At 36.5% G+C, this 27280-nt stretch overlaps 1 protein-coding gene across 6 annotated transcripts in view; it reads right to left on the bottom strand.

The window, feature by feature from the left end:
* TRPC4 (transient receptor potential cation channel subfamily C member 4) overlaps window positions 1–27280 on the bottom strand; it is a 143753-nt gene that overhangs the window by 18992 nt on the left and 97481 nt on the right. For all 6 annotated transcript variants that reach the window (XM_059377425.1, XM_059377424.1, XM_059377423.1 and 3 more), the window contains 2 exons: window positions 17014–17153; window positions 6649–6962 (listed from right to left, as the gene is read on the bottom strand). In XM_059377425.1, the coding sequence (XP_059233408.1) occupies window positions 6649–6962; window positions 17014–17153 (454 nt within the window). The remainder of the gene's footprint in view (window positions 1–6648; window positions 6963–17013; window positions 17154–27280) is intronic.

Consider the following 27280-nt stretch of genomic DNA (forward strand, 5'->3'; position numbering starts at 1 on the left):
ATGTCAGAATGCTCAGGTAACAAAATTTGCTATTCTTCCTATTTCAGGGAACACTTAATTCATTCCTGCCAATGAATGAACTCTGGTGTTTTATTGAAAGTAAAGTTTCCTTAACTTACTCCAGGAAACAAAATAAGATAAAGAGTCTCTGAACCTAAATGAAGAATGGTTTGTTTCAGCAGGACCATCAGCTTAGTGTAATGTAACCAAATGATAAAGAATTTTTACACTCTTTGACAAATGGTTAAAATAAAACTTTAATCACATTATTTTATAAAAACAAAAACAAAAACTATTCTCATATCAGTCATGATGACTAAGGAGGTAGGATTTCAGAAGTCAAGTGACCCAAGGAAAGCCAATCCATATAAGGCCAGGGTTTAATGGCATGGATTGATAAGAAAAAGATGAACCCACACTATCAGATTTCCTTTCTATATAAATTTACCTTAGAAATACCAAGAGAATGAGGAAGTTGCCCAAAGGAGCCAAAATGACAGGAGTTATGATAGAGAGTCAGGGACACTGGAATTATGAGAAGCCAAAAGTTTTTGAGACAGCACAAATGAAGGAAGGGAGAACTGAAGAGAAATAAGTCAGGTAATAAGTAAGAAAACACTGAAGAAAATAGACTTGGAATAGATGACTCAGATTAACATTGGTTCTCAGAGTAAACGATCTTAGAGTCCAGACTTATGTCATCTCCTACTCTTCCTGAAGCCAGGCCTTGCTCTAGATTCTGCCCCTGCTAAGATCAATCCTTGCTCAGAGGATCAAAATGCTATAATCTTGTGCATGATTCTTAGACCAAACTCCTGTTCCTTGAAACCTTCCATGAATTTCTGGTCTGTATAACTAGGAGAATCTAATGATCTCTTAATTGGCATTCAGGACTTCTCTTCTTGAGTTTATTGCTTTAAAAAAAAAGTAAACAGTTTCACATTTTTAATTGTTTAATTAAATTTTAATTATAAAATATGTAACTATTTATTGATTTATTTTGCTATACCTATTCAACAGCGGAGCAAGTTATCATAAAATGATAAGGGGGCTGATCTGATCAACTTCAATAAGACTTTGTTTTGCCAGCAAGTATGTGCATCATGTGAGGTGCTGATCATGTATTCTTAAAGGCCAACCCAGATGTCAGATTCTAACACTATCAGGGAAAGTTTAATCTAATTCCTTGGCCCTAGGCAAAGGTTACTCTAAGTTATTCTTTGAAAACTTTCTCAGGAAATAAGTAAATTTGATCAGGCCATAAGTTTTTTATTTTTAGTAACTTTGAGGACAATTTCTAAAATTAATGACACTGTCATTTGGATTCAATGTAAAATAATTTTTTTCTTTCTTCCTAAATGGTATGAGTTCTTACCATGAGTATACAAATATAATTCAGCTGATTTTCCCCTGGTATCAATAGCAGTTCAGAGAGAGAGAGCTGGAAGTTACATAATGTAAGTGCTATAATAAATTATATAAAATGCCACATAAATCCCTTACCAGTTGCTTTTTTGAATGTTCAAATAAAAAGTGTGATGTAAAAAAAAATTAAAATTAAAATTAAAAAAAAGTGTGATGTAGAATAAATTGATTGCTATGGTTGAATATTACTGATTTGCCTCTGTCTAAAAAAGAACTACTAATTATTAGAGAATATTAGCAAACCCGTCATCAAAAAATTTATTTAGGTTTTTAATTAGAATTTGAAAAAGAGAACATTCAAAATAAGGTGACATCTTGTGACCAATTCTGGATTCATTTTTATTTTCCTTTTCTTTTCTTTTTTCTTCAGTGAAATGAATCAAAAGTGAGATGTGAGAATAGTTCCACTTAACCAAAATATATTTACTATTATATTAATTAAGACCTTAGTGTTTCTTATTCATATTTTTATGTTAATTGTTATTTAATTATAAGGAATTTAAAAAAGCAATCTAAGTTGACATTTTAAAGCTACTGCTTCTAGAAATGCTTCCACCATTAGTGATTCCCAAAACTATCGACAGCAAGACTGCACATAGATTGAAAGGTCATTAGCTGCAGTGCATCTCAGACTACCTTTATGTGACAACTATTTTCCCAATTCTTTGGTGAGATAAGGACAGAGTGGTTCTGAGGATAAAACCACACTTAATTAAATGATTCTTAGCATAAAGTTCTACTTGACTAGAACCTGACAATTTCTATGGTTTAATTCTATAGCATTATCTTCCTAAAGATAACATTTTTGTCTCTTGCTTCTTAAAGATATTTCTCAGTTGCTACTTTAAAATACTAGCTTGCTTCCCAGTTAAATACTTATAACTAGATCAACAGAACAAGTAAAAAGGTAATATATCCACAGTTGAGGTTTCCCCCACCCCTTGAAATGGAAATGATGAGGAGACATAAATTAATATAAGACACATCTGGCTATTTTATTCTTGGTTTATAGGGAATAATGCAATTAAAACAAAAGAAGTATGCTTTCAGTTGGCCAGTTCCAATTTAGAGGAATATACCTTCAATAAACATAAAAGGAATTTTCTTAATGAGCCAACATCTGTCATAAAGCCCATGCCCCTCTCTTCACAAGAGTCCCTTAACCAGAGAATACTAATTTAAAATTGTATGTAGAATAATGGCAGTGACTAAATATTTGGTTTTCTTTTTTTTTTCCTTCCTTTCTTTTTTTTTTTTTTTTAGGAAGCTCAAATGTAAATATTTAATTAGAAGGAAAATAAAAAAAAAAAAAAACATACCAAACCGTGAATTTTGAAAAGCTGACAAATATTCCCAAATCAACTATTTTTTGTTTTCTTTGGTATGATGCAGTTCTTCCCACATTAAAGAGAAAACAACCTGGAAGCATGAAAAGAGTAGGGAAAAAAGTGTCTATTCTCTGGTGGGGAAATCGAAAGAGAGACACAGAAAACACAGCCTGGGCTCTGTCCACTGGGAGCTCACAACAGTCAGGAGGGGATCAGGAAGACATCCTGGAAAAGGCAGAAGGCAATTTTGCCGTGTGGAAAGGACGTTCTGGGGTGAGAGAAGGATATGGCATATTTGGGGATTGACTGGTAAATGCTGAAGAGTAAACTGTTTTGGGGGGGATAGAGAAAGATGAAGCTAGATAAGGAAACAAGGAGCAGATCATTGAAAGATCTGGTATGTCATGCTAAGGAGTTTGGTAGTGTCTGGTCAAGAATGAGAAACCATGTGGACACTTTAAATGGAGGAGTATCATAGTTCAGAAAGATCACTCAGGGAACAAGATGAAAGACATATAAAAGAAGGCAGAGGCCAGGAGTAAGGGAACTTTGATTTAGGCATGGGTGGTGAGCAAGGGAAGATGGCGCCAGGATAACGAAGAGCAAGAATAGACTATTGACTGCATGTGCAAGGGTTGGGGAGGGAAGGATCTAGAATAAAGCAAAAGTTTCTGATTTAAATTTCTGGGTGCGTTGTGATAGTACTGACTAAGAAAGAGCACTAAGGAGGAGGAAGAACAAGTTTTTAAAGAGACTGATAAATTTTCCTTGGATTTAAATTTTTAGGAAAGATGTATGGAAAGGCACCCATAAGACCGCTGGACTTACAGGTATCAGGGAGAGAGGTCTGTGCTAGTGATAGGAATGTAGGAGTCGTCCCTCAGGACATCTGGGGTTGCATCCATAAGCACACATGAGTTTTCACAGAGATACTATAATATGGTCTGAGGATGGTCACAAAGACGATCACTATTTAAAAGCAATAAGTGAAATATAATTATCAGAGAACAGTGAGAAAAATTTGAGGAGTAAGAGACACAATATGAAGACATAGTAACATTGAAATTAAAGAAGGGCAAGATTTCAAAAGTGAAAGTGTTAAAGGGTCAAACAATGCAGACACATTCAATAAGCTTTAAAGAGATACATATCCCTTGACAGGGGGGATATGGAGGCTCTAGATATTTTCTAGAGCAGAGTTCGTGGCCTGACGGAAGCAGCAGCCAAACTGCAATTGGGTGAAGAATGGATAAGAAGAAAACAAGGTATCCTGTTCAGGCTTCTTTTCAGGATTGTTTGGATGTAGGGAAGGAGGGTGACAGGGGTGGAAGCTAGTAGGAAACACAGGGCTCAGAGTTTCGGCTTAGGTTTGCACCCTGAATGGAAGGAGTAATAAAGAGGTACCAGGGAGACATAGGTGGGAGATAATGTTCTGCCACTACTAATAATGATAAACAGATGTAGCAGTTTTTTTATTATCATATTCTATAGCAGGCACTGTATTAAGTGCCTTACATGAAGTATTATGTTTTTCAATTCTCAAATGGAATAAGATCTCTGAGATGGTGGATAGTAAAAAAAAAAACCCAAAAAACAACAACAAAAAAATCCAAACCAAAACAAAAAAAAACTTTGGAATTTATGGAGTAATATAAATTATAAAAAGAAATTAATAAAAAGAAATTATAAAAAGAAAATCAAAGACCAACAAAAGCGAAGAAATAAGCTGTAGAGGGCTTTGCTAGACATCCTCTTGCATTGACTGGACCCATTATACTGAAACAGGGTCATCAAGGGACAGGTATGCCTGTCTCAGACATTCTATATATTCTAATATATTAATTATACCAAGAATTATTGCTATATTTTTTTTTTTAGTTTTTGAATAAAATAATCCGTTGTTTGCCGACTTACATTCCATGACCTGGGGAAAAAATTCAGGTAGAATACCTGATTAATTTGGGCTGAATGATTTGGGCCTAAAATATTTAAGATACACAGTTATCTGTTGCTTTTCATGATAATAGAAGACCGTTGGCAGGCATGCTAAAATAATACACGATCCAAGCAATTCAATACATTTGCTTCTAGAATGCAATTTATACTAGATAGTTTGCCTCAGGCTTCCATAGCAATGACAGAGAATAAAATTCGTTCATAATATGTAAACATTTACCATAATATGTAAAACAACAGTGTGATTCCTGGGAGCTCTGGGATCATACATGAAGATGGGGTTAGCTGCAAATGATCAGATGTCTGAGAAGGGGCTGAGTCTTGGAACCAGGACTCTTCCCTGAATGAAACACAATATGGGAGGTAACTCAGTTCTAGGTGTTGTGCGGAGGGATATGCAACACACCTAGAAAATGCTGGGGGCGAGAGTGGGGGGTGTTGGCCAGACGTTTGCATCAGGGCACGCAGTGCAAAGTGACAAGACATTGGGAAAACCGGGCTGAGCAGAGGGGCTCTCCATCAGAAATCAAGAGACAGACAACAGAGAGTGAGACATACAGCAGAGTATTTAGGATGTTTGTAAGTCGGAAGCCTGAGGTTGGTGGGATCTCAGCTGTCAGGAGCAAATGACCACATCAAGGAGCACAAATGAGTGGGGAAAGATTAAGTTCAGGTATCAACACTAAGACACAATCCAGGGTCATGCTAGTCTCAAGGACGTTGCTGCAAGGGGTTTCACCGAATCCCTCCTGTCCCGGGTCGGAAAGGGCATGAGGAAAACGACAAGGCTGAGTAAGTTGGTCAGGTTGGAGAACTCCTGGCTGAGAGCAAGGGATGAAAAGACAAGGGGAAGCTGCATGCCCTTTTGTTTCCTCTATGACTCAGGGTTTGTATCAAATCTATTTCTGGAAGGATCTGAGGCAGCTAAGGCTGAGATTAAAATTCTATGTGCAAAGAAGCAGATGTGGATTACTTAAAATGGCGTTTTAAATATTAGGATCAAAGATAAAACATACAGAAGTGAATCAACAAAAATACTGTAGCCATATGTGACTTACTTTATATGAAGGAATTGATTTTTCCTACTTGAGAAATTATTGCACTTGCTTATTTAACATGAAATTCTATAATGGCCAATAAATAGAGTCTGATTTTTTAGTCACCTACAAAATGAACATGTATTGTTTAGGTATTATGTAGAGGAACATGACCTAACTTCTTCATTCATCTGCTAATTAACTGTTTATCACAGTTGTCTGGTGATCACAGTGGGAAGGAAATGGACGCAGGTGTGCAGACTTTGCGAGCATCAGACATAGGGCCATGGACCCATGCTGTCAGCAAACCTGCTTGAGAATGACCAGAGGTTGGCACTGAGTGAGGACTATCACTCACCAGATATAAAGGCACAGAGTTTTGTGTGCATAATTATAGTGGCCTAAGTTAGCCCGGGGTTCCTATTTTGGATTATTTCTCCATCCTTAGGGATGTGTGTGTGTGTGTGTGTGTGTGTGTGTGTGTGTGAGATTAGAGAGTAAAGAACATGTAAAGAGACTTTCCTATCTGGAAAACACTGAAAGCTCAAGAAATACTTGAATTTTCTCACATGATTGGCCTTATGTATGTTCTATCGTTTAACGAGCTTGTAAACTGTCAGTAGGGCAGAGGTTTCCTCTTTATTTCTCATTTTAAAACTGAATATATAGCTTTCCTTTATATGAGGTCATTTTAAAAACCATTTTACTAAAACTTAAAATAAATGTTCTGGATATATATGTATTTTAATGTCAGAAGGATCCATTCATTCACAGCCACGTTAATTCTATTTTCTGCATTAAGCACAATTTTCTTTGCAACCACTTGTCATGGTTCAAATTCATAATGTAATGCCCTCTGAATTCTGCACAATGTTACCAATAAAAGCATCTGTTCAACTTACGTTGAAAATGCATTATTCTGCTTTTCACATCGTATGCCTTTACAGCTTAACCCTTTTGTTTCTTCATAATAGAAATACAATTGATTTAGGCCGTTTGCGAATGCTAGCAACACAAGGCAGTATATGAATAGAAACTTCAAAATGTCCAGGAGCATTCTTCCCAGAGATATTTGCAGAGGCCCCAGATGAGAATTTGCAGTAAACAGCGAGATCAGGCGCAAGGAACTGAAGATGTTTGCGATGGCAAATAAAGCTTCAGCCACCAGGGTGGGATGCCACATGTCCCAAGATTCTCGTGGATTAAGTGCACTGTACTGCAGAAAAAAGAGAAACACAGGGAAAATAAAACAAACGCATACATGTGACTATGTCAAGTTCAGGTCTGAATGCTTTTACAGGTAGATGCAGCACTGTGGTCTGTCGTCCTTCATGATGGTGGCAGCAATATTCATCTACACAAAAACAAGAGTTTATTAAAGACATTTATAATGTATAAGCTTTAATCAAGGTGGCCTTCCTGGTCTGTCCTTGCCATTGTTAATATGTGAGTTACATCTAATCTTGACCTTTCTGATTGAACTTTAAAAAAAAGAAAAGAAAATGTTACATTGATAAAAAGCTGATTTTATATGGGGAAAAGACAGCAACATGATAGCAAAGAAAGCTATGTTATAAAGGAAAACTACTAAATTTTGAACAAAATTATTAATGGTTTTACTTATTATATTTGACACATTTGCCTAATCTAGATGAATGCATGTGGGATATAAATTACATATAAACGAGTGGAAGTACTGGTTCCTTGCCCTGGAATAGTAATGACCAGTATGGGCATAACTGTCAGTGCCTTCTTTGTATCTGTTATATCTTAAGTGCATATAAAACCCAACTTGGAAATCATCCTGGAAGTCAATGGATTATTAATTATTTTAATTTAACATGTAGAGCATCTGATATTTGTTAGAACATTCCTTAATTAGATAAAGTATGTGATTTGAGAGAAATATTTGCTATTTTATTAAACCTCGACTAGCAATTATTTAAAAAGTAAGACTAAGTTAATTAAAATGCCAGCTTCGAACTATCTTGACACTGTGCTACACAAAGAGCAAAAAGAAACTCATCCTTTGTATTACTGAGGTAAATTTCTATCATTTTTTAAAAAGGATCAAATATGCTCTTTGAAATACTGTTATAGAATCTATGATTAAACCTGTATAGGAACCAAACAATAAATTGAATTCTTTTCTTCATACACATCCTTAAAAAATATGTCCAGACAACTGGCTATTTTTCCTAATAATCATGTTAGAACAAACAGCTCTTCTGTATGAGTCCCATCAGAATATCAGAATATTTCCATTCCTATTATATTGCATTTTATACCAAAGACCTTTACAAATGTTAATTGATTCTCTTGAAACTAATAGATAGTATTTTTTTTAATCTCCCTGGGGAGAAAATACATCACGAGCTTCTGATTTTGTTTAACACTCAGAGTCTTGCTTGAGTGACAACTTAAAACAATCAAGTTTGTGCTAGAGGGAAATTATTTTCTATTTTTAATTTTTATTTTATAAACATATATTTTTATCCCATAAGTCAAGCAGAGAAAGACAACTATCATATGATCTCCCTGATATGAGGAAGTGGTGATGCAACATGGGGGCTTAAGTGGGTACGAGAAGAATAAATGAAACAAGATGGGATTGGAGGGGAGACAAACCATAAGTGACTCTTATCTCACAAAACAAACTGAGGTTTGCTGGGGGGAGGGGGTTTGGGAGAAGGGGGTGGGATTATGGACATTGGGGAGGGTATTTTCTATTTTTAAATGCTGATAACTGTTCTTGAACATTGCTAACTTCACCATAAAAGAGCTAATCACTGAAAATGCATAAACATTTGAAAACTTATTATTTTTTATTCATTATAACAAGTATCAAGGCGAGGGTTTGTGGTATCAACCACTATCTAATTCTCTTCACTTGGTCACCTCCTATACAGGCCGCCTTTTCCTTCAAAGTCTAAAATCACCTTCACCTTTTTCTCACTTCTCTTGAAGGACACATGTTTAGGTAGAGAACATCTCCCCTCACCCTTGCATCGATGGGTAATTCTCTATCTCTCTCCCTATGCTAAATATGACACAGTAAGCATTTGTAAGGATGTGATCATTTACTCGGAATTCCTTATGGCGTTTAACACGATGGAGCATGCAATGGGTACCCAAGAAACATTTTCTTCCATTGAATACTTTTTGTCCACTGAGGATGGGAGAGACATCTAATAATAAAAATGCTCAAAGAGATTAACACAAAATGCTGTGGGAATAGAGAAGAGAAAGGGATAAATTCCATCTGGGGTTCATGGGGCCGGAAATGAACAGAGATTACATGTTGTTCAAGCTTTAAGGGCCCTTTGAAATGATCCAGGCTTCTGGAGATGCTGTTCCGTGTTTTCGGTCTCGCAGGCACTGGGCGCAGTGGGATATAGACTCCATCATCACAGGGTGACGTGGTACTTCAGGTCCCTTCTTAGCAAACTGTCTCAGCTGGGACTTGCAAAATCAAGAGGAAGGCTTTCTATTTTGTAAATCACGAGATGCTAGATTCTGCCCCAGTAGAGTCACTCAAGTCTGCTTCAAAGTCTAGCACTTCTGGTAATTGTTGGGAAACAATGCTCTGTGAATATGTTCACATTTATGCATGGTCAGGGCTTCCTGAGCAAAACATTGCATGGCTGTTAAAAGATGTCTGAATGGCAAATAAGCCTGGGAAGTTAAATATAGAGACTTTCTGGGAGATTTGGAAACATCTCCCCTGGAGCCATCTGCTTAGTCGAAGGATAATAAAACTAGGGACCTTTGCCTCCCCTGAGAGACGGTGTTTACTTTAGAAAGTGAAGGCCTTTCTCGTTCTCCAGGGGGAAGAGGGACAGCTGACACAGCTGCCCTGTGCAAGCTCTGAGATTCCGATTTCCTCGTCTCCCTCCTGTGGTAAGAGCCCCTGTGTGCAGAGGGTACATCGGGCTCTCATCTGTTGCCCTGTGGGGAACTGGAGGATGGGGAACCAATGTCAAGCTTGTTATGTAAGTAAATAATTTGTTCTCTGATCCAGAAACCTCATCATCTGTCAGGATTCAATAGAGACATAATCATTTAGTCATCAATTATCTCTTGATGTCATTCTTTTAAGTTTGGCTTTCTAATTTTTCTCCTGTCCTTCACGTATACATTTAACTTCGGTTTTTAAATATAGGCATGGTTTTACAGAGCAATTTTTAAAATTCTTACAAGCTACGGCATTCTTTGAACTTGGAGAGAAAAACTGTAATTCTTCAACTTTAAATGTAGTTTCCAAACTCTATGATTAGGAATTAAAATCTTAACTTGAATTTAAAATTTCTCTTTGGCTCTGTTTCCTAAAACTTCTTCACAAAATCTATATTCATTTTTTAATCTCTGCATGTTTGCCTCCCGCCATTCATGAAGCTGCTTCTCAGGATCCCTTGCCTGTCCCTCTTTCTCACATGCTCCTTAAATACTGACCTTGCTTCACAAGCCTCTTCTCTTATCATTCTGTCTACTTCCCCTGGAGGTTTTCAGTGGTTTCAACTGTCAGTTATGAGCTAATGACGCCCAGTCCTCTAACTCTAGCCCAGATGTCTCCCCTTACAGTCTTATTTTATATTCAACTGCCTCATTGACTTATCCACACAGATACCTCACAGGCATCTCAACCTCACAGGCCAGAACTGGAACTCATGACTGTTCCTCCTCAAACTCTGTCTCCGTATCTGCTCCCTGATCTTAGGGAGTAGCAATAAATCACCCAAAGCAGAATTTGTGGTTGAGAGTCTTCACTGGTATTTTCGTTGACTAGAAATGTCCCTATGGGGACACCTGGGTGGCTTAGTCGGTTAAGCGTCTGCCTTTGGCTCATGTCAGGATCCTGGGGTCCTGGGATCGAGTCCCATGTCAGGCTCCTTCCTTGATGGGTGGGTCTGCTTCTCCCTCTGCCTGCCATTCACCCTGCTTGTGTGTGCTCTCTCTCTCTCTGACAATAAATAAATAAAAACTTAAAAATAAAAAAGCTCCACTGTTTCCCTCAGAAATTATTATAATAGCCTCCTAATTGCTCTCCCTGCCCTGGGCCTCATTTCTACAATTATCTATTTTTTCCAGAATCATCTTTTAAAAAGGTCAGTCAGACCGTCTTATATCTTGCTTAAGTACTCTGCAGTATTCTTGAGATGAAATTCCAGTTTTCCGACATGTCACATGAAGCCTCTGGAATCTGGGTCCTGACTTCTTTTTTTGAGATTGACCTACCATTTGTACTGAATTTGGTGCTTAATGCTCTGGCTCAAACCTTTAGTACTTTTCATTCTCCAAATTACTTCACATTCTCACCAAAGTTCCTTCCTATGAATATCAGGCCCTTTGTCTAGAATGGGTTTAAATTCTAATTATTTTCATTCTTCAGCTGTTAATTATTCTTAAATATATGCTGAGTGCCTACTCTATGTTAGAAACCATCTTCAAGGCTCACAGTGGTGAGGAAATAAAATACAGTTTATGTTTTATGAGCTTATATATAGTGAAGAAAACAGACATTAAATAAGAAATGCTCATCATTCCCTTGACAAGTACTCTTTGACCATCGGGGAGTGAACACTAGGATCCTCTTGACTGGAGCTGGTAGTTGCATGTTATAGAATAATCTTTGAAAGAGAAAGATCAAATATGTTAATTATGCTTGAATTTAATTAATTAATCAATTATTTTAAGAAAGGAAAGAGAAAGATCAAGAGCTACTGTATACATCGAAGCCTTCCTAGGACCATCAATTCTTGTCTTCCTCTTTCTTTCAGGTATTTGTTTTTAAATAAAATATATCATAGTATGGTTTTACTCTAAATATTAATTTCTACTCAGATTCCTTTTAAGAGACTCACTCACTCATTGCAGACCTCCAAACCTCTAAACCTCTTGGATTACCTGTCAGTTGCCCCATGCAGGGAGCTCTGTTTGATGCATTTTAGGAAGCAGACATCTTATAGAGTGTCTTATAGATGATAGGAGGTCAAAAAGCACTCGAGGATGAAGAGTCATAGACATACTCAAAAACGTGGTTGTTGGAAAAGATGAATCATGTGTAGAGATGTGATATCTTACTGTAGCTGGAATATGGAGAGTTTGGGGATAGTGATGACTCCAAGAGGAAGCTGGAGTCAGGTCAGGAATATGTTAGCAGAAGTGTTTAAGAGAGGAAGATGACCTGAATCATGACCCTGGGTTATTTATATCTTCTATAGTCTCTGATGCATATTTATAAAACTCAGGCAACCAATAAACATGCATAAAAAATTAAACTGATACAAAATTAAAATTTTGTCATGTGAGAATAAACAGAAAACGTAAACTGGTTTTAATGTTTGACTTTTAAGGTGAAAACCTTATCCCTTCCACAAATTGGTTAGATAATGGAGTAGGGAAAGACAATAAGAAGGCATTGGATTTTCTCCTGTGATAGATGATACCAGATTAAACAATTAGGATTTAAAATCTCTACAGAGCTCTATGCCATAAAACTAGAGAATATTTAGAAAATTCCCTAATTTGGAGAGTACGTTGCAGTTACATTTGTGAAATAGAAACAATATGTCTCTCTAGTCTAGCTGATAAGCATAGGAGAGATTAATGAGCTATTTATTCAGAACTATCTCGAAGAATGGCACTATGAACAATTCCATCATGACTCCTAAAATAAATGTTCTTATCCATAATGTTTTTTTTTTTTGGAAAATATTATTTATATAACAGACTGGAATAGGCATAGGAATTCAATCATTACTGCCAAATGACTAAAGATAAGTATAAGAGACAAGTTAGACATATAGACAAGGACTGGGTAATATTTAGGAGAAAACTAGTCCTAAAGAAGACAAAGTAACATTCTGTAAGAGTGCACAAACATCAACATCAACAAGCTCTGGATTAACTAGTATTTCATACATAGTGAGAATGGGAAATGGTCAACTAACCTTCTCCAAGAATTAAGAGCAAATGACAAAAAAACAAGAACAGCAACAACAAAAACAAAAAAACACAAACCACACAAAAAAACTCCCACAAAAAACCACAAAAAACAAAAAACCTAACAGATCACGAGCTGTGAGATGTCCATGAATCAAGGTATTTAAAGAACCACAACAAAGTCTTTTGTGTAAGGAGAATAGTGAAGTCGCATATACTTTTGTACTGTCTTTGGCTGTACAATATAATGTTATTGCATGGTACATTCAAATTAAAAACAATACCAAGTGTTTATATTAAGCTCTACTTATGACATTAAATGTTTGTTAAGGCAATCCTCACAAACATTCTATAGGATTTGATTAATAGTGTCATTTTACACATAAGAAAATTGAGGTATAGTTTAAGTAACTTGCCCCAAATCACACAGGTAGGAAGTGGTGTAAGTGGTACTCAGAGGAAGTACAGATCAGATCTGATCTGAGCTCAAACCATGGCCTTAGAAGGACCCTTTGGGGTGTGTGTGTGTGTGTGTGTGTGTGTGTGTGTGTTTAAAAATCACCTCTAGGTGGAGAATTACAAAAGGGTAAATCAATTAACCATGTGTGGCCCTTCTGCCACACCTATTCTAAAAGTTTCTCCCCTTGGAAAAATCTGTTTCTGAAAGGTTTTCCTTTTTGTGGACTGACAGGTTTTTTTGGTCTGGATCCATGGCTTGGCTGAAAAGATGCGGGGTTGGATTTTTACTCCTATTTATGCACCTTCAGACTGGAGGTAAAACCTGTACAATCCCACAGAGATCTGAGTTATAGCTCCTTAGTACTCGTGCTTGCACCACAACAGTTAAACTATTTACCAGTAAGCAGCATCATGGGATTCCACCTGCCTCATATTTCATAATTAATAAACCACGTATCTTGTGGCTCTTCCCTCCTAATTTTTGTTTTCAAATCCAGCCTCCAGCAGCTTTCCCTGTGTTCATTTCTCTACTTCAGGCATTCAGTATCATTTGACTCATTCTCTGCTTAAATCTTATTAATGCCCCTCTTTATTAATAGGGTAAATCCCACATTCTATAGCAGAATGTGAAAAGTTCTTCCCATCCTCTCCTCGCCCCCATTTACAGGATCGTTTGTCTTTGATATTGACCTTCTTTATATACTCAGACTCTTTTGTGCATTGTGCCCTTTCTCTCTGGAATGCTCAGGCACATTCATGAGCCCAATCAATGGCCACTGGCTCTGTCTTCGAAGATACCTCCGGTAGAGTTTAGTTCCTTCCTTGATGCTACCACAGGCCATGTTGGAGAGTTTATTGTATGGGAACGTTCTTACTTATATGCATGTCTCTTTCCTCCACCTGATTGTGAATTGCTTGAAGCAGCAGATATATCCCATGCATCTTTGCATTCTTAGAAAACAGATGAAATCCTGGTTTATAGTGTGCTCTCAGAAATTCTTACTGATTGATTCATATAATGGCTCTTTGTCTTATTTATAGCAGTCTATTTTTATACACAAATATGGCACCTTTTCCAGAAATTTTAACTTATAAATTACTTAGAAATTAGCATGAAAAATCGAATGATAAATAAAAGAAGGTAAGGAAGGGAGAGTCAACAAGTCGGCATTAGACTCCCAAAGTAAGTGTTCTTTTGATTGTTATCATCATTCAACAGGTAATAATACGAGGCTGATGTTAAATAACTTGCCCCAACTCACACAGGTTTCACGTGGTAAAGGTGAGTGTGAATCCAGAGCTCCAACTTTTTTCAATGAACATAAAGTAAATGAAGGGACATAATAAAGACATTTAAAAAGGCAAGTCCAATGGGCGTATAGTATATGAAGGAGGAGGACATAGAAGTAAAAGAAAAAGAAGAAAAATTAATAATGCATGCTTATTCTGTAACAGCCATTTTAATTATGTCACCTCATTTACTGCTCCTACCAACAGCACAAGATAGAAATGATTAGTCTCATTTTATAGCTAAGGCACAGAGAGGCAGAGAATCAGGTCAAGTTCACATAACTAGTAAGTGATGGAGGAAAGAAGTGAGCCCAGAAAACACTACCCAATAAATTCCTCCCCAGCAACTCAAGTTTTAGTCTCACAAACTAATCATCAGAAAGGACACTCCACACTTTCCATTATAATCATAGTTGAAATCCTATGACCACAGTGCATAAACAAACTGTATTTCTTGAGATTCCATGTTATTTACATCACTGTCATCTGGGGTAATTCATGTGCACTTTCCATCTCCTCTTCACTCCTTTACCCCTTCTTCATTACGTGGGGTAAAGAATTTTCCTTGGTGTAGAATAAGGGCCAATATTTACATCTTACTATTAAAACTGATGTTGCACTTGAAGAACTTAGAACTTTTTAAGAAAATTCAAATCTCATTCATAAAACTAAGACAAAAAAAACTACAAATATTTATTAATTTATATAATTGTACCCATCATATACCAGAGCTCTTATATATTAAAATGTATATGTATTATATGTAAACACCATATAAATGTAATATATAAAATATTCTATATGTAGTATAAATATTATGTATAAAAATATGTAAGAGAAGTTCTTTTTGGTATCAATCTCATACTTCTCTTAACTGTTGAACAGAATTACACAGTCCAGTATCATTAACGTATCTTCCTTAGATCAGCTACATCAGCAACATCTGATGAATTTGTTATAAATGCAAATTTAGGATCTTCCCTAATATTCCTACTTTAGAATTTCTGGGGATGGAGAAAGGGAATCTGTGTTTTAGAAAGACTTCCATGTAATTCTTTTGCAGCTGAAAGTTTGAGAACTGCCACAGTCACCAGAATTTTATACTCGTACAGGGCTACAAAAAAACAGATACATTACTTGTTTGTAGAAAGATGGATAAATCGGCCTTATAGATACACTTAAGGATCATTACAAAGAAAATAAGAATTGGACAGATATGCACTTAACAAGAGACTGCCTGGGGCTCCTGGGTGGCTCAGCTGGTTAAGTGTCCTGGGATCAAGTCCCACATCAGACTCACTGCTCAGTGCAGAGTCCGCTTCTCCCTCTCTGCCTGCCGCTCCTCGTGCTTTGTGTTCTCTCTCTGTCTGACAAATAAATACAATCTTTAAAAAAAAATTTTTAAAAATACAAAAAAAGCCAAAAAAACAAAAAAACAAAACCCTGCCTATCTCCTATATAGATGCATAACCTCCTTAGTTAAGATAGTACCTTCTTTTCTCTTAAGGTCATCAAGGGCATTAACCTCAATTCAGGTAGGAAAAATTACCAAATTATCATTCTATTCTTAAAATATAGCTTCCTGTCCATGAAATTGGTAGGTAATGCTCTTTCTGAATGTTTTGGTGAATGCTGGCAACATTTTAACTGAACAAATTCTAGAAACTCTGGCCTTTCCAACTTTGGGTATTTTTGAACCTGACAGAGCTGAACTCTGCACTAAGAGACTCAGGTGGCCATTTTAAGAATTAGATGAAATGAACATGAGTTCACCTCCATGTTAGTATTTTCTAGATCAGATCCCTAACTTGCTTGAATCGTTCATTTAAAGCCCAATTAGACACTCTTTATTTTTTACTAATACACTAATCATTTTGAAAGAAAAAAAATTAAAAAGGAAAGAAAAGGAAATGGGGAAAAAGAAAGGCAGGAAGGAGATGATATTTCGGTTCAAAAAATATCCCCCAAAGTACAAAATAATCCAGATTGTCATTGCAGAACAAACATGTTTTACATAAATTCTGTGGTTTGGAAAAGACTGATATTGTACAAAATCTGGGGGAGTGACGGGTGTATGAGATTTCAGGCACTGTCATGTTGAATGGGATGAAGAGAAAGAAATTATATTCTGCTCTATTTATATCAAACTATATTAGTTTGAGCTGAAATAATTTCAATGCTTTGAAAGTAATATTTTGATCTATGTAATATTATCGTTTAGTTGTAACTGATAAAAATAGATTTTGTTTGCCAAAATTTAAATAGTGTTTAAGGTAGAATTTCATTAGAAGCAGAGAAGATCAGAAGCGAGAGCAACTATGGTGAGTAATTTTGAAGCATTATTCAGTTTAGATGCAATAAAATTGGGTGACAACTTCAAATTATGACATTGTTTTATGACTATAAATTGGATATTATCTATGTATTTTATACCCATCTATCAAAGTGATGAGGAGGTGAATATCACATATACATAATGCTCTAAAAGTAACATTATTAGTAAAATTAATAGCAATCAAAGGCATATCAATATTTATCAGAACTTACGCTTTATCAACAATGTAAACAATAGTTACCTTTACAAATGCAACAATTTTCAAAGAGATCGTTGCCAAATATAAGGAATTCATCACAAAATCCATTAGATTCCACCAATCATGGATGTAATCTTGAAGTCCACCATCCCACATTTGTTTAATTTCTCCCCATATAAAACCTGCAATTACAAAAAGAGTCACCGTAAGTGTGATTTTCAAATTACTAAAAATTGAGATATGCAACTTAAAAATTATAGAATCTCAGAGCTGCAAGAGACTATATTGTTTTCCTACATGAAACATCTATTTTTTAAAGACAGTAATATTCAGTCTCAGCCAGACTCTAAAACTTACAGGACACTGAGCTAATTGTAGAGAATGCTCTTAGGGCAGTTTCCCTTTCTTTTATTCATTTGATACATTCATAAGAAGGTGTAATTTTGGAATCAACTGTAATTTCTATGTAACTATATATATTTCTCATGGAAAATCTGGTAACACTTATAAACAAATACTTAAAGACACATTTCCGCCAAAGTTGAGATGACTCAAAGATTCATGAAAAGTGTATCTGGTGAACATAACTGTCTTAATTACATCAAGCAGGATGCTTTGTTTTGCTTTTATAACTGATTAGCAACTTCAGGGATCTGATTTCAGTTCTGAACACAAAACAGTCATAACATGCATGATATTGCATTAGAAGACCTTTTATCTAGCAATAGCTTTGAAACTACATCTAGAGAAAATAAAAATCCCTTCCCTTTATAATGATCATATTTTTAATAGGAAATGTTTTAATTTTCAAATTCTAGCAAGTGCTACGAAATATCACTATATATCAATTTATTTCCATAATCTTATTAAAATTTTATAAATCTAATTTTCAGGCCCAATGATGAAAGAGAGAGAAATCAAAGGGTGTAGAATCAGGAAATATTAAAAGGATAAATATGATTTCATAACTACATTAACATAAGCAAGTAACATGATTCTATTAAGATAATAATAGTCTGGAATGTCAAATGTATATCACAGTGTTTCATATCTGTCTTGTACTAAAAGCCAGAAAAAATCAGGTTAACTATAAAATCATAATCTTTTATGGACCTATCAAAGAGATGGGAAACCAAAGAGCCTACATATCTAAGGAAAGCAGTTTCCTCCAAAGATAGCCTTAGGGTGAGTATTAGCTCACCTGTGGCAGGGTGCAGTCCTGAGAGACAAAGGCATCATATAAGAGGGTAAGAGGATTTCAGAAAAACTTTTAAACTAGCTTCTAAAGGCTGAGTCTGAGCTAGCACAAGAGAATAGAGCCTCTGGGACAAAGACACAAGGGAGTTTCCAGCTCCTTCAGTGCTCTTTCTCATGGAGTACTCCTCTTCCTTAGGGAACACAACACATGAACCCTATGGGAGAAGCAGGAAACAGTCCTGGGCCTAGGGTTGACACCAGTATCATTCGAGGTTTCTTACCACAGGGGAAGGTCAGGTTTCTCATGACCTGCAAAGTGTCATTGCCCTTAAGTAGTAAGATAGGGCGCACTGAGAACTTCCATCCCTAATGCCCAGGCATCGTCCTACCCAAGTCTGACCACAGACCAGGACAACAGAGAATCTGCCTGTTTTATATCACCAGGCCAACAAACACAAGTGACAATCGGAAGCAGACAACCCCTGGAAGAGTGGCGAGAGCATGGGGAGAGAACACCTCTGAGGCACACGTGCACAGAGGAGGCCAAAAGGTGTGGGTGCTGCAGGAATTCTGAGAATTACCTTCTTTCCTACTTATCTTGGTCAGTTGAGGCCACTCTAGCTAAGTATCACAGAGCCCCACTCTGTGATAATAATCAAACTTCATTTCTCATAGCTCTGAGGGCTGCAAGTTTATGATCACGGTATCAACATGGTCAGGCTCTGGTGAGAACCCTTTTCCGTACTGTAGATACTGACTTCTCTTTCTGTCCTCACATGGCAGAAAGAGATCAAGCTATCTCTTCTGGCCTCTTTGTATAAGGGATTTATATCATTCATGAGGACTCTGTTTTCATGATGTAAGTTGCCTCCCAAAGGCCCTACCTCCAAAAGCCATCATATTGGGGGTTAGGATTTCAATATATGAATTTGGAAGGGACACACACATGCAGTCCATAGCACCACCTGAAGCAGAGTCTATGGTGCCCTGAAACTGACTGTAGCAATGAAACTCAAACCCGGTTGAGCTCCTGACAATATTGCCTCAAATTCCTGCATGATGTTCTCAGGGAAGAAAATGGTGCATCCATTTTCAGGCATCAATGCAATGTACTTCTGTCTGGCCTTCTGTACAAGTGGGATACATACCATCTCTAAATACACACATGCATGTACACTCTGATACATCATATTCAAAATGTTTTTAAAAAGGTAAAGAAATAATAGTGATGGCATCAGGAGTGGGAGTGGGGTGATAAAAGACACATGGCATTCGAAGGAAGAAGTTGAAGCCTGACATCAGATTTGTTGTCTTAACTATGTAAGACAGGTGACATTATTACAGCATTGAAAGAAAAAAAAAGTCTGCACAGAAGTCTAAACAAGGCACAAATAACTCTCATAATTGAAGATGATTCAAAGACATTTTTTCAGACAATCAAACACTCTGTTTACATGAGACCCAGGCTACAAGAATTGCTGGAGGGACATATCCTAGGCAGAAGGCACATGATACTGAAAAAAAAAATTAGGTCTATAAAAAGAAATGAAAATCTATATCCAGGAATGGTTAAAAAGAAAATAAATGTAAAAGATATTTTTTCTTTTAGAATTGCTCAAACAGATAATTGCCTAAAGCAAAAACAGTAGCAAAGTATTGTGGTTTATAACATATATAGCATATGGAAAAGTAAAATGACAACATTAGCACAGATGATGAGAAAGAAGAATTAGAAACATACTATCATAAATTCTTAGTTTACTTGTCAACAAAATAAATATTATTTGAAGTTATACTGAACAAAATCTTATATGGTAAACCCTAAGGCATTCTCTTAAAATATTTTTAAATGTAGGTAGGGGAGCCTGGGTGGCTCATTCAATTGAGCATGTGACTCTTGATCTCAGCTCAGGTCCTGATCTCAGGGTTGTGAATTCAAGCCCCAAGTTGGGCTCCATGCTGGGCATGGAGCCTACTTGAAAAATATATTTTTATATACAATGTATATAAAAGAGATAGAAGGCCAAAGAACCTATACTTCTAAGGGAAGCAGATTCCTCCAAAGAGAGCCTCAGGGCTCACTGTGGCAGACTGCAGATAAACACACACACAGACCCACACACATGTATATACACACATATGTACATGTATATATGTATATATACAAAATTAAATGTATAAAGATCCAGAAATATAAATAAACATGAAGTTATGAACAATATTCAATATTACAACAGGCAGAAAAAAAAAAGGAAAAGTGCAACAAAGAATGGATAGAGCCAGTAGGAAAAACTATACCAATGGGGTAGATTTCAAATCCATCAATATTAATAATTACATTAAAGTGTATGGTCTTAAAAAAAATGTATGGTCTAAACACACCAATTCAAAGACAGAGATGGTCATATAGAAAAATGCAAAACACAGCTATATTCCAATTCTTTAACAGGATAAAAATAAAAGAATAATAAAGACATATGAAATACTAATCAAAAGAAAACTAAAAAAAAAAAAGGAAGGTGAGTTGGCTATATTAATATGACTAGATATATTTCAAAAGAAAGACTGTTACCAGGTAGGTAGAGGGATATACTAACATATGGGTGAAAAGGTCAACTCACGGAGAAGGTCAACTCACCGAGAAGACAGAACAATTCTAACAATGAATGCAGCTAACAATACAATCTTATAATGCAGGATTCCATAATTAAAATTGAAACAACAAAGAGAGAAAGGTATAAGTTTAGTCGATGGAGACCTTAGTGTTCCTCTCTGTAGCATCTGTAGGCAGAAGTTTGGTAGGAATATCGAATTCTGAACAACCCTATCAACAACCTGACAGTGGTAGAACACTTTTTTTTTTTTTTCAAGTGCATGCATGTGTAGTATTCACCAAGAGAGACCATATCATCATGGGCTAGAAAACAAACCTTAACATATTTATACAAGTGGAAATCATACATAATGTGTTCTATGACAATATAACAAACAACAAATCAATAATGAAATGTATTTGGAAAATCCCCAAATATTTTGCAATCAGACAACATACTTCTAATAACTCTAGATCAAAGAGGAATTTGCAGATTTTTAGAAAATATTTTGAAATGATTGAAAATGAAAATACATCCAAATAAATCTGGGGTCCTGCTAACATAGTACTTAGAGCTATAGGTTTAAAGACTTTATTAGAAAAGAATCAAAGTCTCAGTGATCTCTGCTTCAACTATGACACTATGAATAGAAAAACAAACATGTTAAATCCAAAACAAGCAGAAGAAAGTAAAAGAGATAAGAGCAGAAGGCAATAAATTTTAAAACATAAACCTTGAGAAAAATCCACAAAAACAGATTCTAGTTCTCTGAAATGATCAGTACAACTGATAAAACTCTAGCCAGAATGGTCAAGGAAAAAAAGAGAGAATATATAAATGATCAATATCAGAAATGAAAGAAGGAGCATCAGTACAGATCTTAGGACATTTTAAGGACAACAAGTGAAAAAAATGAACAACTTGATATCCATAAATTTCACAACTTAAATGAGTTGGAACATTTTCCCTGAAAGACATTAACTTCTAATCACATTCAAGAGTATACAGAGTAACCTGGTTTGTCCTATACTTATTAAAGTATTATGAATTCATAGTTAAAAAAGCTTCTACCAAAGAAAAATTCAGGTCCAGTTGCTTTATGGTGAATTCTACCAAACATTTTTTTTTTTTATGGGTGGAAAAATTCTACCAAACATTTAAGGAAGAAATAATACTAGTGCTAAGAATACAAGAACAAACACTTAAGAAAATATAAGAGAAAGAAACATCTAAGAGGCAAGCAAGTGTTATTCTGATAAAAAGTCTGACAAAAATAATACAATCAAAGAAAACTACATACTAATACCTTTTATGAATGTGCATAAAAATCCTCAACAAATACTAACCAGTAAATTAAATAGAGCACTATATAAAATTGATAATAGCTGTTTTTCCAGGAATGCAAGACTGTTTCAACATTTAAGAACCAATCAATGTGATTTATGCCATCCGCAGTCTATTGGGGGGGAAAAAAGATCTCAATAGATGCCATAAACGCATTTGACAAAATTCAACATCCATTTATAACAAAAAACTTTAAGCAAAGTGTGAATAGAAAGGTAATTTCCTGATTTGATGAAGGACATCTATAAAAACATACAACTACCATCATGCTTATTTTGCAGAGGGCCAAAGAATAAATAAGTTAGGTTTGCAGTAAATGAATGGGTGTGGCAGTGTTAAAATAAAACTATTTATAAAAACTGTCAACTGGAACCTGGGTGATGCAACTGGTTGGTTAGGCATCAGACTCTTGATTCCGTTCAGGTCATGATCTCAGTCCTGGTCCTGGGATCCAGCGGACATGGGCGGGGGTGGGGGTGGGGATGGGGCTCTGGCTCAGCAGGGATTCTGCTTGGGATTTTTCTTCCTCTGACTAGCTCCTTGCGTGCTTGAGCACTCCTTCTCTCTCTTTCAAATAAATAACATAAATCTTAAAACAAAAACAAAATCTGTCCAAGGGTCATATTTTCCTGCTGGGTCATAGTTTTCCAGCCCTGGTCTAGTATCTTGATTGTGGTGGTACTTCATGATTGTGTGTGTTTGTCAATGTTTTAAATCTCTGTGCCCTGAAAAAGAAAAGTAATGCTACAACTTGAAGACAGCAAAAATGATGAGAGGTTGATGTTGACAAATGGCAATAGGGATAGATAAAAAATAAAGAAATAAATAAATATAAAATATATCATAAATATCATAAATATAATATTAATTGTGATATCTTGCCGATAGGTATGTTTGAAAACTCTCATAATAAAATTTTGGAAGAAATAAAAGTGAACTAGACTTAATAGTCTATCATCATTTAGTGATAACTAGAAATGGTTATTTATTATTATTTAAATTTATTTCTTCAAATTTTAAGTTAGAGCTCAGTTGATAACCTAGGTGAGGACTGATTTCAGTCTAACTAATTTTAGTGTGCATTTTTTAAAAGTTTTTACAGAAGTTCCAGTTGGTTAACATACTGTAATATTAGTTTCAGGTATACGATATAGTGATTCAACACTTCCATACATCACCACGTGTTCACCATGACAAGGCCCTCCTTAATCCCCATCACCTGTTTCACCCATCCCCCACCCACCTCTTCTCTGGTAACCATTGGTGTGTTCTCTATAGCTAAGAGTCTGTTCTAACTTCAGACTTTTAAATATAGTGTAGATTTTAAAGTCTGCTGTAGACCCTGATTTAGTATGGATTTGGTGTTTATATATCCTAGTTTTCTCTTTGAGGTTCTTTCAGAAAGAAATCTCTCTTGAGAGCTCAGATAAAATAGGGGCATAACTGGGGAGATGATAATGATCACTGCCTCCATATTGAAGAAAGGAATATAATAAACCTGACTAGGATATGATGCAAGCTCGGATTTTAGAGTTTGTGGGAAACTTAACAATTTATATTATCCAGTGAGGAAAAGCGCTCTGGAACCTCTCTCCTTTCCCCATTCTGCGGTGCTTTTTCCTGCTGAGCCTGGGGACAATCTCAGAAGCCAGAACACAACCACAACCTACATAAGAAAAATCACACCAAAAGAAGCAGTGTGACTATGCTCCACTACCAGTTAATAAAGAAACCAGAATTCAAGCTCCTTAGGCAGTGCTCTTAGACAATGTTTTCTTATTTCTGAGATTTCACAATGTGGCTTATTTGTTTTGTTTTATTGGAAACTTGGCCAGTTCCCAGAGATGAGAAGATGTGTGCACTGCAATCATTAATTGAACAAATGCATTTCCAGTGAATCTTCACCAGAGATAAGAATTTAACTATAGCAGGTGAGTGAGGGGCAAGGCTCAGCTCAACTGGTACTCGGCTTTGTAATCTTAGACAATAGTGTTCTAGTGTTACTCCTCATTTCAAAAGCAGAGAGGTTTGGATTATATATAGAATTCTATATATAGAATCAATAATTATACAAATCATACCATCTACCGCAATGGAATGAATCACCAGACATTACTTCTTCCTATCTGAATTGTCAAATTTTATTAAAATCAGTCATCACAATAGTTTCCATGAAAGATTAAAAGCTGTTTTATACCAGAGGACACAGACTTGCTTTGGTCTGCTACAAAAAGCACAAGTTGGATCTTTGATATGAAAATTATAGGGAGAAACCTTCTTGACCAATGTAAGAGAGAATTCTCTGGCAATCCGAGTTGTTCCAAAACTGGAATGGATCACCCTGTGGGGTCAAGATTCCAATCCAAGCCTAGAATGTCTTCCATCACTCAGGCTCCAGAGTGATTCTAAAAGTAGGTGAAAACCTGTTCCATCTGATCTCTGAAGGGAATTCCAAGCCTATGAATCTGTGATTCTGTTATTTTCAGATTTGTATGTATTATAAAATGAAGTGTTTTTTAAATATCTGCTAACTAACTAGAGTATTTATATCTTTTTTCCTTTTATTGATAAATTGTTACCTCTCTTCTTGCTTCTACCAGACTGGAAAGCCAGATGTGATTATTAACAGCCACAAAATAGGTAACTTCAAATATTTTATGGATAATTACATAAGGGAATAGAGAAACTGTGGGAAAACAGTTAAAAGAACTAGTTAAAAGCTCAGTACAAAACAACATTTTAACTTGGAGCTCCTTAATATCTGAGCAGACTCTGTTCCAATTAGATGAGTTCAAGAAGATGGCACTTCCACTGGAAGCTTGGGCTAGATGACCTCTATGGTTTCCTAAGAAGGCGAAGAGCAAACCCTCACAATTCAGAGATATTACAGTTCTTTAGGAATTCAAAAAGTAGACATTAAACCTGACTCTCTGGATCACACACAAAAATTCACTTCTGACCTCTGTTAAGTCACAGCTATGTGGAAAAAACAGAGATCCTGATGAAACTGAAAGTTCACACCATCATTTTTTAACCTGAGCTGTAAATCAAGACTATCAGTCAGTGCTTGTTGGCTAATAGGGTTTGGGATCTTGTGTTTTTAGAGCACCAGAATCCAGTTGCTTTTCATAGAGCTCTAGTCACCACATACGTGTTTGATAACTAATGATTTCTATTTCTTATGAGCACATTAGCAAAATACCAAGTTTCCTCTGCTCTGGCGACATTCACCAAAATTTTTGAAGAAACAAGCCTTTTAGAAAAGCTAGAGGGTGCTATTAACTGGCTGGAATATGCATCCAGATCAACTATTTGTGGTAACTAGTCTGAAGAGAACAAAGCTTCAGTGAGCTCCTGTCACAAAATGTTTGTCCTGTTCCCACAATGGGAACATTTCAAAATTGCTCTCTGCTGTTTATAAACAGATGACATGATTTCTGAGAGTCACGGTGGAGGTCTAATTACTAGCATGGATGTCAAGACTGTGGGGACCAGCGAAGGAAAGATCATAGTGCAAATGAGTCAGAGAACTTCCTTTGAAAGATATTTGTGGATGCCTGGAAGTTTTTAGTATTTATTTTTCCTACCTTTCCCATAACAGTTTTCATTAGGGCTACTTGAGTGTCTGATTATATCCCACTGTGTGAAGCTGGTTGTGAGAATAGGATGAAGTAGGCAGACCTCAGACACCACATTTAACAGCCCCGATTTCAGGTAAGAAGAGTGTAATTCTGTGAACAGACCTCTTGTCTTGTTCTTCCTTGCTTTCTGTACTTACACAAAGGATAAATAACCCCTAAACAAAGAGCGAGTCACCTTTTCACCTAGGGCAACCTCCAAGGACCTGTCATGGCAGCCTAAGATCTAGTCAAGGAATCTGACCTTGGAAGTCTCTTCATAGAACACCAAGTTCTATACTGTGGCACCAAATCAATGTAGATAAAAAGAACAAAAATGAAATAATTCCTCCCTGCTGGAGGTTTTGTTTTGTTTTGCTTTTCCCTCCCCAGATCATGGAATAAAAAGTGGTCTCTGGTGAAAATTTTGCTTTTGGTTAGAAAAATCTAAATTTTTTAGTAGAGACTCAGTAGAGATTCACATTCTGCTGGACCCCCAAAAAGTGCTGAGTTAAGGGGCAGCTTCTATCTTCTCAGTGCTAATCTTAAAACCCAGACAGAGATAATGATGAGAGCCCCCACTAGCTTACAGAAAATTGTAGCCACACCCTTCCCTCTAGGGCATATAAGGAGACATTAGAACCGTATCTATTACCAACCAACTGGCTCTCCAATCCCATAGTCTAAACTGAGAGAACACTTGGAATAAGTGGCAAGAGAGCCATCATGTCAGGGTCATACAGTTTTTGTGCTAATTCAGAATACCAGATGGAGAGACAAAGGTGACTGCTCTCCAGCCTACCACCTCCCCTAAAACAAGTGAGGAAGAGTCTGTGAAGAATCCCTCAAAAATCTGGGGGATTTCTACAGGAAAAACTGGCATCTCAATTCCTGCTGGAGTGTCTGGTCCACAATTGGCTTGCTCATCTCTTCCTGGGTCTGGATCCTCAGGGACAATAGACAGTATGTTTTGGCAGTAAGACAGCTGGCAGCAGCCTGACCTCCTGCCATGAGATGTGGCAAGGTTTTGTGATGCTCTTGGGGAATGAGGGCTTATCACAGGAAGAAGCCAAGCTTTAGCAATCATGCCCTCTTGTGCTTGCCAGGTCATAGGACCTCTAAAGGAGCCAAGTACTAGTTACAAGAGTTGAGGGACTGGAAGATGTCAGGCAGAGCTCTATTGTGCAGACGCAAGAATATGCAGTTTGGAAGTACACAGGGTCTCCAGAGAACACTCATGCGCCCATCAGGAAAGCCATGAGTCACAGCTTGTCATACTGGCTACACAGTATTAGCCAGAGACACACAACCAGGAAAGAGCTGTGACCGGGGTTCCAGGGAAATCATGAAGACGTGTAACTTTTCTTGTCATTCCTCTTCCCGACAGCCACCAAGCAGGAGAACATGAACAGTTTGTGTCCCGCTTTCCATTCCAGAGTTGGGGTTGAAGGATGAGCAAACGGACAATTCTAGGTCCTTTGAGCCATGGGCCACGCTTTTGTCAGGAAGAGGAATGCTCTAAACTGATGATAAGACTCAAACTGTTTTTTATTTTTT

The sequence above is a fragment of the Mustela nigripes genome, chromosome 15, assembly GCF_022355385.1.
Source record: "Mustela nigripes isolate SB6536 chromosome 15, MUSNIG.SB6536, whole genome shotgun sequence".
Classification (NCBI taxonomy): Eukaryota; Metazoa; Chordata; class Mammalia; order Carnivora; family Mustelidae; genus Mustela; species Mustela nigripes.